Consider the following 17,616-nt stretch of genomic DNA (forward strand, 5'->3'; position numbering starts at 1 on the left):
ACTTTCGTTTATTACAATCAGATTTAAAAAATAATAATAAATAATTAATTTTTTCAAGGATTTGAGACGTTTGTATTTGAAAATTTTAATTATAAAAGAAGAAGGATAAAATTTTAATTTAATTATAAAAATGGGTTGGCAGGCAGGGCGGGCAGACCCTCTTCGCCAAGCCCAGTTTGCAACCTTTAACTATCAGTATTTTATGTAAAAAATTAATTTTTTTGCAAGGATTTGTGTCATTAGTATTTTGAATTTTACAAATTTGTATTTACAAAAATTAAAATCAGATTTAGGAATTTAATTATAAAAGAAGAAGGATGAAATTTTAATTTAATTATAAAAATATGATGGTGGGCCGACCCTCTGGACCGAGCCCAGTTTGTCACTTCTAACTATTAGCATGCAATAAATTTTTATATTTATCCACAAAAAAAGGTTCTTATAGTCACATTTAGGTTTTTATATTTTATATCAGAGATGAACTTTTGTTTATTACAATAAGATTTAAAAAATATTAACAAATAATTATTTTTTGCAAGGATTTGTTTTGTTTTTATTTAAGATTTTACAAATTTATATTTACAAAAATCAAAATCAGATTTAGGAATTTAATTATAAAAGAAGAAGGATGAAATTTTGATTTAATTATAAAAATATGTTGGTGGGTCGGCCCTCCGGGCCGAGCCCAGTTTGCCACCTCTAACTATTAGCATGTAATAGATTTTTATATTTATCCACACAAAAAGACTCTTATAGTTGCGTCTAGGTTTTTTTATTTTATCTCATAGATGAACTTTCATTTATTACAATTAGATTTACAAATTAATAATAAAAAATTATTTTTTTGCAAGGATTTGTGTCGTTAGTATTTGGAATTTTATAAATTTGTATTTACAAAAATTGAAATCTGATTTAGGAATTTAATAATAAAAGAAGAAATGTGGAATTTTAATTTAATTATAAAAACGTGTGGGAGGGCAGGGCAGGCCGGCCCTCTGAGCCGTGCCTAATTTTTCACCTCTAACTGCTAGCATTTTATATAATAGTTATTTTTTTGCAAGGATTAGTGTCATTAGTCTTTGGAATTTCACAAATTTGTATTTACAAAAATTGAAATCAGATTCAGGAAATTAATTATAAAAGAAGAAGGATAAAATTTTAATAGAATTATAAAAATATATTGACGGGCCGGCCCTCCCGGTCAAGCCCAGTTTTTCACCTCTAGCTATCAGCATTTTATTTAAGTAATTATTTTTTACAAGTATTTGTGTTAATTACACTCTTGCATTAAAAAAATGAAAGTTTAATTTTTTTCTTATGTACTAAATTAAAATTTTCCTTTTTATCGTTCTAAAATTTTAATAATTTGTTTTTTCAGAGAATGACATACATCATTTTTTACTTAAATATAAAATATAAAAATTTTATATTAACTATAATTTTTCTATTTTATTTTATGATTTTTATATATTTTTTGAATTGATTATATATGTATATTTAAAATGTTTATGTTAAATATTTTTTGAAAAAATACTTATACGAAATATTTTTTCTCTTTCTGTATTATTTTTTATGTTAAAATTTTAATTTATTTTTTGTAAAGTATAAATAATGTCATTTCTTATTTTTTAATTTAAATTTGAAATTTTAATTAATTTTTATCAAATATAAATGTATTTTTATAATTTTTAATATTTTACTAATTAATCTAAAATTTTATATTAAATTTAAATTTATTATATATATCTTTTTCCTACTGCATAAATATTAAATGCGTAACTCTTTTCCCTCATGTCTAGTTCAAAATTCAAATTTAAAAAGTTTAAATTATGAATATTAAATATTTATTCACTCAATAGATATAATAATTAATACTAATAGGCTTAACAATTTTTTATACAATAAGTAGTAAGAAACATACATAAATGTTTGCCACGGAAAAATATTGAACTCTTTTTCTACATATATCAAGTTTTAAATTCGTGATTTCCCACCTATATCAAGTTTAAAATTCAAATTTTAAAAAAGTTGTGGGATATTAATACAGATGTCTGCCAACAATTAATGCTGAACTCATTTCCCACCTAATCAAGTTTAAGTTTCGAATTGTGCAAATTTACTAAAGGAGGAAAGATTTTAAATGATTTATAGTGTAAACACAAACATGAAATTGAAGGAGAAAGTGACACGTCAGCAAACTTCCAAATAATGACATTCTATTTTAATATATAGATTAAGGGTAAATGATTCCACCAGTCAATGGAGATAAGTTATCTCCAGTGAACCCAAAACGCATCGTTTTTGGACGAAAATCAATGTATTTTTGTAATTTTAATATATTGGAGGGGTTATATAAGTCTTTATCATTATAATTTTTAATTTTATAATCCAAACGACATCATTTTGAGCTCGCTGGAGATAAAATTATCTCGAGTGACTGGAGAAATTCTTTTCACATAGATTAATGAGTATAAACAATTATCTTTTTGCAAGGATTTGTGTCCTTAATATTTGAGATTTTATAAATTTATATTTACAAAAATTAAAATCAGATTTAGGAATTTAATTATAAATTAAGAATGGTGGAATTTTAATTTAATTATAAATCAAATATTTTATATAATAATTAAAATTCATATATTATATTCCTTTCTAATGCATTTATAAAAACGCTAGAAAAGGAACATAGCGCTTAAAGTAAAAAGTGGATGCAAACTGACCAATTTAACAATTGACCCATTAGAAAAAGATGGGTTAGGCGCGTATTTTCATGCGCGCGAAAATTTTCTCTCTGCTAGGGTTCTTTCAACCAATTTTTCATCGAGGTTTTCAATGGGGGATACGATAGTTAACAATAATGAACTATTGTCCATGTCTAGAAGAAGCACTAAGCGAACGAAGAATGGAGAAGAAATTCCAACAGAAGTAAGGGTGCGAGAAGTTTTGAAAGAGTATCAAGCTGGAACTCAGGGGATCGAAAACAGAGATCATTTGCAGAAGTAACGGGGGTAAATAATGGTGTTTCTGGAGATGCCATACCCTAGATACATGAAGAGGAAGAACCAGATCTGGAACCTCTGGACCCAAGTTTGGGAGAGATCACAGAATGGGGATTTCAAACAATAATAAGGGAGGACGGATCAGTGGAAATAAGGAGCAACAAAGAAGCTCGAGCAAGGATGCGTCAGCGATGGAAGAATGCTCTGATTGTAAAGCTTTTGGGGAAGAAGATTGGGGTCGGATTCATGAAGAAAAGACTTGAGTCTATGTGGGCTAAGGCTGGAAGCATAACAGTGGCGGATCTGGGGAATGATTTTTTCTCAGTGAGGTTCAGTAGCTTGGAAGACCTTAACCTAGCCATTATGGGTGGTCCATGGGTCATTCTAGGCCATTACCTTGCAACTAGGAAATGGGAGCCATGCTTTCGATCCGGAAAAAGCTAATATTCACAAGGTAGCAGCCTGGATCCGTTTACCAGGTATTCCTCAAGAATATAGTGAACTTCTGTTTCTTAATCATTTGGGAACAGTGATAGGAAAAGTTCTAAAAGTGGATAAAACCACTTCTATTGGGGACAAGGCTCATTTTGCGAGAGTTTGCATAGAGATTGATCTTTCAAAGCCGTTGAGAGGAGAATATATTCTTGATGGGTGCAGAAAGAAAGTTGAATATGAGGGGCTATTTTTAATTTGTCTCAAGTGTGGAAGATATAGTCATAATTCGGATTCTTGTCGTGATTTTGTTAAGACAACCACGACAACCAGAGCTGAAGAGGGGCAGGAACAGCCTGTGGTGAATGTTGGACCTCAAGGGGTAGGATCTTGGATGGTGGTTCAAAGAAGAAAGAAAGGTCCCCAAAATTTCCAGAAATCGGATATGAGAAACAACAGATCATTTGGAGAGGATATATCTAACAGGAAGAGTTTGGTTGGCCCAAAGATAGGTTTGAAAAATGAGAAAGTTATTCCGAAAAATAGCCCTGAAAAAAACTCTGGTGCTGGTACCTCTAATACCAAGGTGAATAAGGAGAATGATTCGATGAAGAACAACAGCCAGTCCCCTGCTAGGGGGATAGAGTTCATAGCAGTGGCTTTTAATACTGCAAAGAAAGCTTCAGGTTTGAAATCTTCTATGCCAATATCAAAGAAAGTGTCTGCTAAGGCTCTTAATGCTAAAGGAAAGGGAGTCATTCATGTGGCCCCGACAAAGTTTGATGTAAGCAACAGATATTTTCTGCAAAGGCCTAATTTGAATCTGTCTCAGCCTCCTCTTGAGCAGCAAAAAGGTAAACTATAGGGGGATTTAATAATGGCAGTAGAAGCTTCTTCTGGAGATGGCAACACTGATCAAATTAAAATTAATCATTCTACTGATAAGTTGAATGATGATAAGGCTATGAAAGACCCGGATCCCCCTGATCAAGATATCGGAGAAGCATTAAAGATGGTTGAAGCTCAGTCAGGTATAGAGTTTGAATTATCTTCATGTACAAACCTGAATACTACTATGATTGTTAGTGAATCTGTTAGTGGTGAGGGTGAGGCTGGTTTTCAGGAATCATTTGTGGAAAGCCAAGAGCTAAGTAGCAAGAACTTTGGAATCTTGCAACACCCCCAAAATTCTCAATGAATGTCCTAACTTGGAACTGTAGAGGTCCTACAAAAAAATAATTTAAGAGTACCTTTAACAGATTTCGAAAAAAACACAATGTTGGTGTGGCTGCTATCTTGGATCCTAGAGTAAGTGGTAATAAAGCTATTAGCATTATCCGTAGCTTGGGATTCTCCAATTACATAATTGTTGATGCGAAAGGTTTTGCTGGAGGGATCTGGATAGTATGGAATCCCATTGATGTGAAGATTTCTCTTCTTGAGAAGCATGATTAATTTATTCATAGCTAGGTAGAGTTTCCTGATAAGACAAGCTTCTTTTGGACAGCAGTATATGCAAATCCTCAGGAAGATAAATGCAGGAAGCTTTGGGAAGATTTGAAGCAAATTGGTAGAACTATGAATGGTCCCTGGATGTTATCTGGTGACTTTAATGAAATAGACTCTGCTTTAGAAAAAAGAGGAGGAGGGCCTGTGGATGTTAATCGATGTAATAGGTTCAACAATGTTCTGGATTCTTGTGGGGATATGGATTTGGCGGGTGGGGGCAATAGGTTCACATGGAAAGGACCTAAATTCCTCCATCTAGACAGAGTATATAAAAGACTTGACAGAGCTGTTGCTAATGAAGAATGGAGAGCAAGTTTTGAGGAGGCTGATGTCTTAGTCCTTCCTAGGCTTTTCTCGGATCATAGCTCAATCCTTATTAGAATGGAGAAAGAGGATACTGTTTGGAGGGAAAGACCTTTTAGGTTTTTGGCAACTTGGCAAAATGATCCTAGATTTAGCCAGTTCCTAAAATCTAATTGGAATCCTTCAACTAGCTTACTGGAAAGTGTGGAGACCTTCATCCCTTTCTTAAATGAGTGGAACAAGAATACCTTTGGTTTTACTTTTCACATGAAAAATAGAGTAATAGCTCGTATGGAAGGCATTCAAAGACAACTAAGTTTTAAAAACAGTGACCAATTTGAAGAGTTGGAAACTAAGTTGAGGAAGGAGCTATCAGAAATACTAGACCAAGAGGACCAAATTTGGATTAGAGATGGAGACAGAAACACTCGTTTCTATCATACTAGCACTCTGATTCGCAAGAAAAAAATAAAATTCTTATTCTCCAGAATGAGAAGGGTGTCTGGGTGACTGGAGAAGGGGAATTAGTTTCACTTGCTAGAGGATATTTCCTAAACCTGTTTAAGGAAGATGTTGCAGATCCTGTATGGAGTCAAACTAGAAACAACTGGCCAGCAATAAAGGAGGACCATCTTACTATGTTGTCTCTGAATATATCTTTTGAGGAAGTCAAGAATGCATTTTTTCAAATGCCTCCCCTAAAAGCCCCCAGACCAGATGGGCTTCCAGCCTTATTCTATCAAGGGAATTGGGATTTACTCAAAGCTCAAATCTTCATTAGTATGCAGCACTGTCTTCAGCATCCGGATCAGATTAAAGAAATTAACAAGACTCTGATTCTCTAATTCCTAAAACTGACAGACCATGTTTGATGAGGCAATTCAGGCCAATAGCACTGTGCAACTCTTTGTATAAGGGGCTTAGCAAGATTCTAGCCAACAAAATTAAACCTCTCTTGGGGAATATTATATCTCCAAACCAGACCAGCTTTGTCCCAAAGAAACACATACAGGACAACATAATAATTGCTCAGGAGCTTATTCACTCAATGCATAGGATGAAGGGCAAGAAAAGTTTTTTCTCAATCAAAATTGATTTAGAAAAAGCTTATGACAAACTCAACTGGAGGTTCATAAGATCAGTCCTGGAAGAGCTGAAACTGCCAGCAACTATGATTGATGCTATGATGGGATGTGTTACAAGCCCTTTTGTTGAGGTGCTGTGGAAAGGGGCCAGAACTCCTGGATTTCAGTCTCAAAGGGGAATAAGACAAGGGGACCCCTTATCCCCTTATCTTTTTGTTCTTTGTGTGTAGAATCTCACTCACCTAATCATGGATGAAGTGGAGATGAAGATTTGGCTCCCTATTAAAGCTGGTAAATCTGGACCACTTATATCCCATTTAATGTTTGCGGATGACATCATATTATTTGCTGAGTCTTCTATTAGCCATTTAAATAGTATTATCAACGGTTTAAAGAAATTCTCTAGTATGTCAGGACAGTGCGTGAGTATAGAGAAATCTTGTATTTTTTTCTCTAAAAATACTCCTCAAGAGACAGTGGATGCCATATCTATTGTCAGTGGTTTTAAAAAGGTTAGTAACCTTAGTCGATACTTGGGAGTTCTGATAAGGCATGGGAGAATTAAGAAAGATCACTATGCTGATGTGATTTTTAGAGTGCAAAGTAGACTTCAAGGATGGAAAACCAAATGTTTATCTATGGCAGGCAGAATTACTTTGGCCAAGAGTGTCATCTCTGCCATTCCCTGCTACCAGATGCAAAATCATATGCTTCCAGCTCATGTTTATCATTGGAATATCTTTGAATGAACAGGGATTATTAATGTATCAGGGCAGAATTGTTGTGCCCAAAGAGTTAGCAGAGGAGGTAATGGTTGAGGCCCATAAGGGTTAGTATGCGATACACCCAGGTGCCACAAAAATGTATCAAGATTTGAAAGAGAAATTCTGGTGGCCTGGGATGAAAAAAGATGTTGTTGAGTATGTATCAAGGTGCTTAATTTGTCAGAAAGTAAAAATAGAACATCAGAAACCTGCTGGTTTACTTCAGCCATTGGATATACCAGAGTGGAAATGGGATAGCATCTCTATGGATTCCGTTGTTGGTTTGCCTAGGACTCAGGCTTGTTACGATTCCATTTGGGTTATAGTGGACAGGCTTACAAAGTCTGCACATTTTTTGCCAATGCGAGTAGATTTCTCTACGGAGAAATTAGCAAAATTGTATGTAAATGAGATTGTAAGGCTCCACGGATACCGGTTAGCATTGTTAGTGATCAGGACCCGAAATTTACTTCTCGCTTTTGGGGAGCCTTACAACAGGCTTTTGGCACTCAGCTCAGGCTGAGCACTGCGTATCACCTGCAGACTGATGGTCAGACTGAGAGGACCGTACAGATAGTTGAGGATATGCTGAGAGCTTGCACACTAGAGCAGGGTAATGCTTGGGACAGGTACTTATCACTTGTGGAATTTTCTTATAATAATAGTTTTCATTCCAGTCTGTATGAGGCATTGTATGGATGAAGATGTCGTACTCCTACTTGTTGGACTGAGGTAGGTGATAAAGAGAGATTTGGGCCAAATTTTGTGCAAGAAACTACAGCACAGATTGAAATGATCAGAGAAAAACTTAAACTGGCACAGAATCGGCAGAAAATTTACTATGATAATAGACACAGACTGCTGAAATTTGAAGAAGGTGATCATGTATTTGTGCGGTTATCTCCAGTTACGGGTGTTGGCCGTGCATTGGGCGTGAGGAAGCTGAGTCCTCATTTTATTGGGCCGTATCAGATAATGAAAAGAGTGGGATTAGTGGCCTATCAGCTTGCCTTTCCCTCACAGTTGTCGAATTTGCACGATGTTTTCCATGTATCGCAGCTGCGGCATTATATTCTGGATGAATCACATGTGGCGATACCGGACGATATTGAGATTCGGGAGAATTTAAAGACTCCTGTAGGTCCTGTTGATGTCCTTGACCGCAGTGAGAAGAGGCTGAGAAGAAAAAAATATTCCAATGCAAAAGATTCAATGGGAAGAACGTACACCTGAGGAGGCTACTTGGGAGCGGGAGTATGAGATTCTCTGGCTGTATCCTGAGTTAGCAGACAGGTATGATTTAATTTTGCGAACAAAATTTCAAAAAGGATGGGTGAATATAATACCTCGCATTTCTAAATTATATAGTAATATATTAAATGAGGATTAAAGGGAAGGATTAGTGAAAATCCTAGAAATTAGGTTAAAACAAAAAGAAAGGGTAAAAGGTAATTAGCCAAAAAAGCAACCCTAGGAAGATAAAATTGAGTAGGAGGTCTCAAATGATAAAAATAACCCTGGAAATGGATTCAGAACGAAAAATTGAGTAGTTAGGCAAGTTTCAGAAAATTCTGTGAACATTATTTTTACCGGGTAAAAATATCGCGGTACAATTGCACCGTAAAGCGTGCCGATTGAATTTTGAGATTTAAGTTTTGAATACAAGTTATAAATGGTATATAGGACTAGGAAATATGATTTCTGATGGAAATTGACAGAAATTAGTAAGTTTGGGGAAGCGTACCTACGGCGCGCGTAACAGCTCAGAACTGCATTTTCTCCGAACGACCGGAAAACTCTGGATTCATCTGATCAAGGGTAATTAAAGGACAATGGTTAATGTTAGAAAATAGAGTTTCTAAATAGGTTATGAAATTATGGACGTTTAGTGGAATCAGAGAGAGTTTTGAATTATTTTAAAATCACGTGAGGTGGCGGTGAGGCCCACCTCACTTAAAATCACTTAAGCCACATGTCCATGGACTACTCATCATCACCTTCCTCTCCTTTTCTCTCTCCAAACTCGCGCCACACCCCCCTCCCCTTGGCCATTTGCATTTCAATTTTCTTTCCCTTCTAACTTTATCAAATCATCATCATATCAAGTGAAATTTGTTATGAAACTTATTGGAAATCACCTTCCAAACACATTGGTGGTAGTCTTAGGCCTTGAAACCCAATAGATTTTGAGAAATCCCTCCCCTGATCCCGCGACCTAAGTGTGAAGATTTACACTCATAGAATTGTTTAATGCTCCAATGGTTTAGTATGATGTGGAGGAGCTCTAGACCAACCTTTTGCGTAAGTTTTATCACATTTTATTGGTTGGATTTGTTGATGCAATTTCATGAACCCTAAAGGATTTTGTGTGATTGATGTTGTTAGAGAGCTCAAATGGAAAATGTGTATTAGATAAATATGTCTTAGAATGATGGTTTGGAGTTTTGTATGTCATAAAATTTATTGGTGAAAATTGATGATAACTTAGGAAAATTTGGATGAAATGCCATGACTTTGTGTTTGGGATTGTGTTAGGAGTGTGTAAATAAATTGTTGGATGTATATATGAGTTGATGATAAGATGCTAGGATGCATTACATAGTTGAATTGAATGGAATAACCCTTGGTATAAGCCTAGGAAGATTTCGGCCAGAGATGGGGAAAAAAGGAATTTGATGTTGTGGAATTGTATGATTGGTATAATGTGTTGTTAAATGGTAATTAGAAGGGTTGTGTGATGGTTGGATGCTTTGAAATTCAATTGAAAAATATTGGATTGTGTATTGTCCCTAGAAGGAAATAAATGGGAAAAATGATGTTAGGATGGTGTAAAATGAAAAGTGACACCTAAAATGGCATCTTGGTAGCCTTAGAGTGCTTAAGAAAAATAGGAAGAAAATAAAGAAAAATATTCTGTGTTTTAACACATGTATGGCCGAACCTCACTTGTGGGGGAGGAAAAATTGACGTTTTGTGAATTTGATGGTTTACCGTGTTCTGACGATCCGTATATGGTCGTTGCAGGTTACCTTCCGCGGATTTGAACCTTGAACCGTGAGGTCGGTGAGTTGCCCTTGGTCTCGGACTAAAAGGGATTGAGGTAAGTCCTTTGGAACCTTGCATATGTACCTGAAAACTTTCATGTTTTGTGTGGATGGTAATTAATTGAGAATGTCCTCTGGGTAGGCATTTCTGTTGTGTAACTAGCTCGGAAAATATATTGCATTAGAGCTGTAAGAGAGGATTATACAGGTAACTTCTTGGTACTGGGGTTTGATCCCCTTGCGTGTTTCACCATGCCCGTTGAGGGTAATGGTAGGAAGTGTATGTAAATAATATAGGATAACATGTTCATGCATATTGTATGTGTGTTGGTACATAGAATGTACCATGTCTCTAGCCAGTAGACTGTTTTCCTTCGGGCGTTACGGACTTTCACTGGATAGGTCTCCGTGAGGGAGTTCCAGTTGACCTGGGGTCGTGGTGTGTGAACCGAATAGGAGCACACTAGGAAGTATCGGGTGGATATGGATGGAGGGTGCCTTGGTTGATGTTCTGGGAACACGCCTTGGTTTGAAACCCGTAGGCTTATATGTCGAGCCAATAGGCTGGACGTTGCGTGGTTTTGGCATTGACCAATCCAGCTTCGTCGTATTTTGTATCCCTATGCTCCCCTATGTCACTAAATCCCTTGCTTTATCCTGTTTTCAGATGTTATGTTGTATTATTTATATGCATCGAAGTGAGCCATTGGGCGGAGTATTCTCCATAACCTCTGGGTTACTGAGATATATTCGTATATCTCACCCCGCTTTGGGGACCTTATTTCAGGAAGTAGCAGTGGTGATGGAGCGGCGGGCAAGAAGCCCGTAGGATGATTTGGACGTAGGACTACCTGTTTTGCATTTTGTTGGCCATTGGGTCTAGGCTAGACTTAGGTCATGAACAATGCATATGATTAGGATTGTTGTTATCATTTTGTTCATGATGTATTATGTCTAAGTTTAGTCTTGATTATCATGTTTTATTTGAAGGTTATGATTTGTAAATTGTAATATGTCATTTGGAGGGTTTGTAAATTGTAAATTGTAATATGTATTCACCTCTAACTACTAGAATTTTATATAAATAATTATTTTTTTTTTGCAAGGATTAGTGTCATTAGTCTTTGGAATTTCAAAAATTTGTATTTACAAAAATTGAAATCAGATTTAGGAAATTAATTATATAAGAAGAAGGATAAAATTTCAATAGAATTATAAAAATATATTGGCGGGCCGGCCCTCCGGCCGAGCCCAGTTTTTCACTTCTAGCTGTCAGCATTTTATTTAAGTAATTATTTTTTGCAAGTATTTGTGTTAATTACACTCTTGCATTAAAAAATGAATTAATTTTTTTTCTTATGTACTAAATTAAAATTTTCATTTTTATCGTTCTTAAATTTTAATAATTTTTTTTTTAGAGAATGACATACATCATTTTTTTATTTAAATATAAAATATAAAAATTTTATATTAATTATACATATTTTTGATATACTTTTTTTCTATTTTGTTTTTTATTTTTATATATTTTTTTAATTGATTATATATGTATATTTAAAATGTTTATGTTAAATATTTTTTTGAAAAAATACTTATACGAAATATTTTTTCTCTTTCTGTATTATTTTTTATGTTAAAATTTTAATTTAATTTTTGTAAAGTATAAATAATGTCCTTTCTTATTTTTTTTATTTAAATTTGAAATTTTAATTAATTTTTATCAACTATAAATGTATTTTTATAATTTTAAATATTTTACTGATTAATCTAAAATTTTATATTAAATTCAAATTTATTATATATATCTTTTTCCTACTGCATAAATATTAAATGCGGAACTCTTTTCCCTCATGTCAAGTTCCAAATTTAAATTTAAAAAGTTTAAATTATGAATATTAAATATTTTTTCACTTAATAGATAGAATAATTAATATTATTAATAGGCTTAACAATTTTCTATACATAAAGTAGTAAGAAACATACATAAATGTTTGCCACAGAAAAATATTGAACTCTTTTTCTACATATATCAAGTTTTAAGTTCGAGATTTTCCACCTATATCAAGTTTAAAATTCAAATTTTAAAAAGTAGTGGGATATTAATACAGATGTCTACCAACAATTAATGTTGAACTCATTTCTCACCTAATGAAGTTTAAGTTTCGAATTCTGCAAATTTACTAAATGAGGAAAGATTTTAAATGATTTCTAGTGTAAACACAAACTTGAAATTGAAGAAGAAAGTGACACGTCAGCAAACTTCCAAATAATGACATTCCCTTTTAATATATAGATTAAGGGTAAACGATTTCATCAGTCAATGGTGATAAGTTGTCTCCAGTGAACCTAAAACGACATCGTTTTGGAACGAAAATCAATGTATTTTTGTAATTTTAATATATTGGAGGGGTTATATAAGTCTTTATAATTATAATTTTTTAATTTTATAATCCAAACGACGTCATTTTGAGCTCATTGGAGATAAAATTAGCTCCAGTGACTCGAGAAATACTTTTCTCATAGATTAATGAGAATAAATAATTATCTTTTTGCAAGGATTTGTGTCCTTAATATTTGAGATTTTATAAATTTATATTTACAAAAATTAAAATCAGATTTAGGAATTGAATTATAAAATAAGAATGGCGAAATTTTAATTTAATTATAAATCAAATATTTTATATATAATTAAAATTCATATATTATATTCCTTTCTAATTCATTTATAAAAACGCTAGAAAAGGAACATAGCGCTTAAAGTAAAAAGTGGATGCAAACTGACGAATTTAATAATTGATCCATTCTAGAGATTGATAGTCAAAATTGGGGCGGTCATGCTGCGAAGTATCACAGAGAAACGACGAAGAATATCAGAAGTTCCTCGATATGGTGGAACTTGAAATTCTCAATTTTAGATTAATTAAATACCTTATTAAGATTATTATGATTTTTTGAAAAATTCAGGATATTAGTGTCCAACTAAGTCATGTAACATCTGTAATTTAAATCTACTCAAAAAATACATTCCTCACCTAAAATTCTTTATACATGGACACCATCAAGGTTTTCATGAATTCACATAATCAAAACCAACGTACGATTATTTGTTTATTTCTTTTGGTAATATTTGGGTATTCGGAGGATTAAAATAAATTACAAAATAAATATCATAAATATATATAAATTAAATTTTTTTTTTTGGATAACAATATAAATTAATTTTACATATAAATATGTATCATATTATCTTAATTTTAAAATAATAACAAATTTTAGCTAATATAATAACATTTTTTTGGGTACAAATATAATAACATTTTTATTGTTGTATACACGTAACATATCATCTTATAATTAAGAATATAAACATTGTTTACCAAAAAAAAAAGAATATAAACATTTAAGTTATCAATGTCAATATTACAGACACTTTTTATTAATTGATATACATAGATTATATCACTAATTCAAAATGATAATGATAATTATAACTAACTTTTTAAATTTCATCGCTTCTTTTAGTTTATAATACTAATATATAATCCAGCAAACCAAGTGAAATTCATACCAAATATTTTATAACATAATGAGTTTATTCATCACAATGTAAAATTAAATTTCAGAATTAAAAACAAACATATTCAATTATCAGCATTAGTTAGAATCACACAAAATTATTTTTTGAAGTCAAAATTAAAATAGGTTATTTGAAATTTAACCAAAAAATTAAAACAATAATGCATACTTCTACAGTAATTAAAAGTTTAAAAACAATAAACATTTTTTGTTTATTATTTTTGTATAAATGGAATACAAAGGTATATATCCACTGGAGCAGTGGCTCCCTTACATTACCTAAATCTCTTTTCATTGTTCATATTCAGCAGTTAGAGAGGAAAAAGACACTACTTTGGAACAAAATATCTCTCAGAATCTGAAGGAAAAGCTCCAAGCCATACATCTTTGGGACACGAAGATGTTTCATGTCATAAGCCGCAAAAATCTGTTAGAAAAAAAAAATGCATAATGTCAAACAAAAAGATATGGCTTTAAAGAATAATAACTTAGGGACGTGAAAATGATTTTTCACACTTTTTAGTAGGAATATCTGGATAGCCTCTTCGTTGTAAAAAAATAGAATTCAAAATCATCTCGTCAACTTTGCTCTACAACTGACCTGCCAAAAAAAACGAAAAATATTACATGTTCATCTAATAGAAGAACAACTTGAGAAGATGAAGAAGATAAACAGACAAAGAAGAGAAAAATATATGCACAGCTGATTACCAAATAAAAAGATCCAGCAACACATATTCTATTTATACATGAAATAATTATTATTTTACAATATTTTTTAATATTTTTGTTTTTTTATGCAACATTAATAGTGCTAACAATTACCCATGCAAAAAGTAGTGGGATATACAAAAAAAAAAAAGTAAAGATCTTTTTTACTCATAATATACAACAAAAGAAAAGTAGTGGGACATTAAATGAGTTGTCTGCCACCAAAAATTTTCCAAAAGTTTTTCCACCATTACAAAGTTAAAAATTCAAATTTAAAATTTAAATTTAAACATAAATTCGAAATTTAAAAGAGTTGAATTATTATTAATTTAGAAATTCCAATGTAGAAAGCAGTGAGATATTAAATGAGTTGTCTGCCACAAAAAATTGTTCACATAATTTTCCATTTAATTTATTTCCAAATTTCGAATTTATTTTACAATATAAATAATTTTTTTATTTTAAAATTTTTTTTTAATTTTTTTTTATGCAGCATTGATAGGGCTAACAATTATCCATGCAAAAAATAGTGGAATATACAATAAAAGAAAAGTAGAGATCTTTTTTACTCATAATATACAACAAAAGAAAAGTAGCGGGACATTAAATGAGCTGTTTGTCATCAAAAAAATTTCAAAAGTTTTCCCACCATTACAAAGTTAAAAATTCAAATTCAAAATTTAAATTTAAACATAAATTCAAAATTTAAAAGAGTTGAGTTATTATTAATTTGAAAATTTCAATGTAGAAAACAGTGGGATATTAAATGAGTTGTCTACCACTAGGGGTGAAAGTGGGCTGGGTTGTGCCAAGCTTTTCCCCGAAAAGTCAAAGCCTACGCCAAAAAATTTTAATTTGGTCTGGTCCAAGCCTAGTACAAGTCTAACTGTTAGCCTGTTTTGACCCGTTTATTAAAAAACTAATGGCCTAGCCTAACCTGTTGGCCTGTTAATTTTTTGCTTCCAAGCAGAATCATGAATCAACTTTACAAAATACTTAAATTATGTTACTAAACCAAAAATCATAATTTCAACGTCCAAACAGAATCATGAATCACAACAAAACTCACACATATTGCATTTAAGTCACTTTCAAAATCAAAATGTTCAAACTAAATAACACATATTTCATCATATCCAACAAACAAATCCATACTATGTAAATTAAAATAACTACATGAATCCAACAAACATATCATGGTACTTGTAGTAAGTATAAGCTCTCCCAAAAATCTTTTAATATATTCATATACACAATCTAACATGCTGAGATGTTAGTTCCTCCTACATAATAAATAAATTCAGATTTCTATTAAAATATAATCGAATATAATTAAGTTATAAATAATTACAATTGATTAAATTTATATATTTTATTTTTTTCTTCAAGGCATACTTATTTTATTTTATTTTATTTAAAATAAATAGTACAATATAGGTCGGTCTGTAGGCTTATAGGTCAGGCCATGTGAAAGTGGACCTACGACCTTTTTATTAAACAAACTTTTTCAAAATCCAAGCTCGGCCTATTTTACGAAATATACTGGGTCAGGTCTGGCCTGACATAGGCTGAGCCGTAGGCCCCTGTGGGTCGGCCTGACCCAGTTTCACCCCTATCTGCCACCAAAAATTATTCACATAATTTTCTATTTAATTTATTTCCAAATTTTGAGTTTATTTTATATTTGTTTATTTCAACTTTTTTCCTAAAGAAGGAAAGTTTTCAAATGACATGTAGTGTGAATACAAATGTGAGACTGAAGGAGGGAGTGACACATCATCAAAGTTTCCAAAGAATGGGTTTCCTTTATATATATAGATTTTTTGATATGCTTATTGTATTCCTGAGTTAGTTGTTATTTCAAGTGTTAAATTTTCTATTCTGTTTGTTTTTTATTTATTTTTATTTTTGTAGAAAGTGCTGATAGAGATCTTGTTTGTTTAAGCTAGTTAGGTTTAATTTTTTTTCGTTCAAAAAGGGTGCATGAGTGCATATCCACACCCTTTTGTAGAAGCTTTTGATCCTGAACTAGAGAGGACTTTTAGGACTAGGAGGAGAATCCAAAGAGCAAACAGGCAGATTCCAAATCCTAATTTTGGAGAAATGAAAAATTTAGGAAATGGAAATGGGAAAGAGGAACGACCTGAGACGATAGAGAACTAGCCAATGGATGACAATGATAGGTCCATGATGGACTTTATCATTCCTGTGTTGGATGAGCTTGAACCAAGTATTGCACAACCTGTTAATGGAGTACCTTTCAAATTATAGCTTGTTATGTTCACAATGCTCCAAAATATGGAGCAGTTCCATGGTCTACTGTTGGAAGATCCCCATAAGTATCTTCTGAATTTCATTGAAGTTGCTAATACTTTTAGGAATCCAAATATCTCAGATGATGTGCTAAGATAATAGTTTTTCCCTCACTCACCGGCTGACAAAGCTAAAGAGTGGTTGAACTCCCTTCCATCCAATTCCATAACCACTTGGCATGCCTTAGCTGAGAAATTCATCATGAAGTTTTTCCCATCCAATAAGATAGTACAAACCAGAGGTGAGATCACTAACTTCATGCAGAAGGATGGTGAGACTCTAGTGGATGTATGGGAGAGGTTTAAAATTCTCCTAAAGCAATGCCCCAACCATGGCTTACCTTCTTGGGCACTGTTACAAACTTTGTACAATAGCCTTAGCACCCAAAATAGAGCTTTAGCATATTCTGATGCTAATGGAATGTTTATGTCCAGGTCATTTAATCAAGCCCATTAGTTGTTGGAACAAATGACTAAGAATTATTCTCAATGGCCTGTTGAGAGAAATCAGCCAAGGAGAGTGGCTGGTTTGCATGAGGTAGATTCTGTAACAGCCTTGTTAGCTAAGTTTGATGCACTATCCACCTTAGTTAGAAACCAAGGTCAAGCAATTGAAGCAAGATTAGCTCAGCCTCAAGTTCAACTGTCCCAGCCTCAAGTCAATGATGTGAACTCAAGTGAATCTTGTGTTTTCTGCAGTGGGCCCCATTTGTTTGATAGCTGCCCATCCAACCCATAGTCTATTTACTGTGTAGGAAACCACAATAGGAACCAGAATAATTTTTTCAACAATTCCTAGAGGCAAAACCAAGGGCCCCAATAGACTATGGGTTGGATGGGCAGCTAGGCCATTTAGCCAATGCTCTAAATAGCAAACCCCC

At 32.8% G+C, this 17,616-nt stretch overlaps 1 protein-coding gene and 1 non-coding gene across 2 annotated transcripts; one reads left to right on the forward strand and one right to left on the reverse strand.

Annotated features, from left to right (window-relative positions):
• The first annotated feature begins 2,832 nt into the window (after positions 1–2,832).
• Positions 2,833–4,296, forward strand: LOC133306401 (uncharacterized). Its single transcript, XM_061506752.1, has 3 exons — positions 2,833–2,925; positions 3,045–3,366; positions 3,479–4,296. Exons 1-3 carry the CDS (start codon positions 2,833–2,835, stop codon positions 4,294–4,296), a joined length of 1,233 nt encoding a protein of 410 aa, XP_061362736.1.
• A 12,672-nt stretch (positions 4,297–16,968) lies between these two features.
• On the reverse strand, positions 16,969–17,074 carry LOC133306484 (small nucleolar RNA R71). Its single transcript, XR_009750906.1, has one exon. It is a non-coding gene; the product is annotated as a small nucleolar RNA R71 (small nucleolar RNA).
• Positions 17,075–17,616: the final 542 nt, after the last annotated feature.

Source organism: Gastrolobium bilobum, unplaced genomic scaffold (assembly GCF_033153095.1).
Source record: "Gastrolobium bilobum isolate Gb01-03AN ecotype WA unplaced genomic scaffold, APGP_CSIRO_Gbil_v1 utg26390, whole genome shotgun sequence".
Lineage (NCBI taxonomy): Eukaryota > Viridiplantae > Streptophyta > Magnoliopsida > Fabales > Fabaceae > Gastrolobium > Gastrolobium bilobum.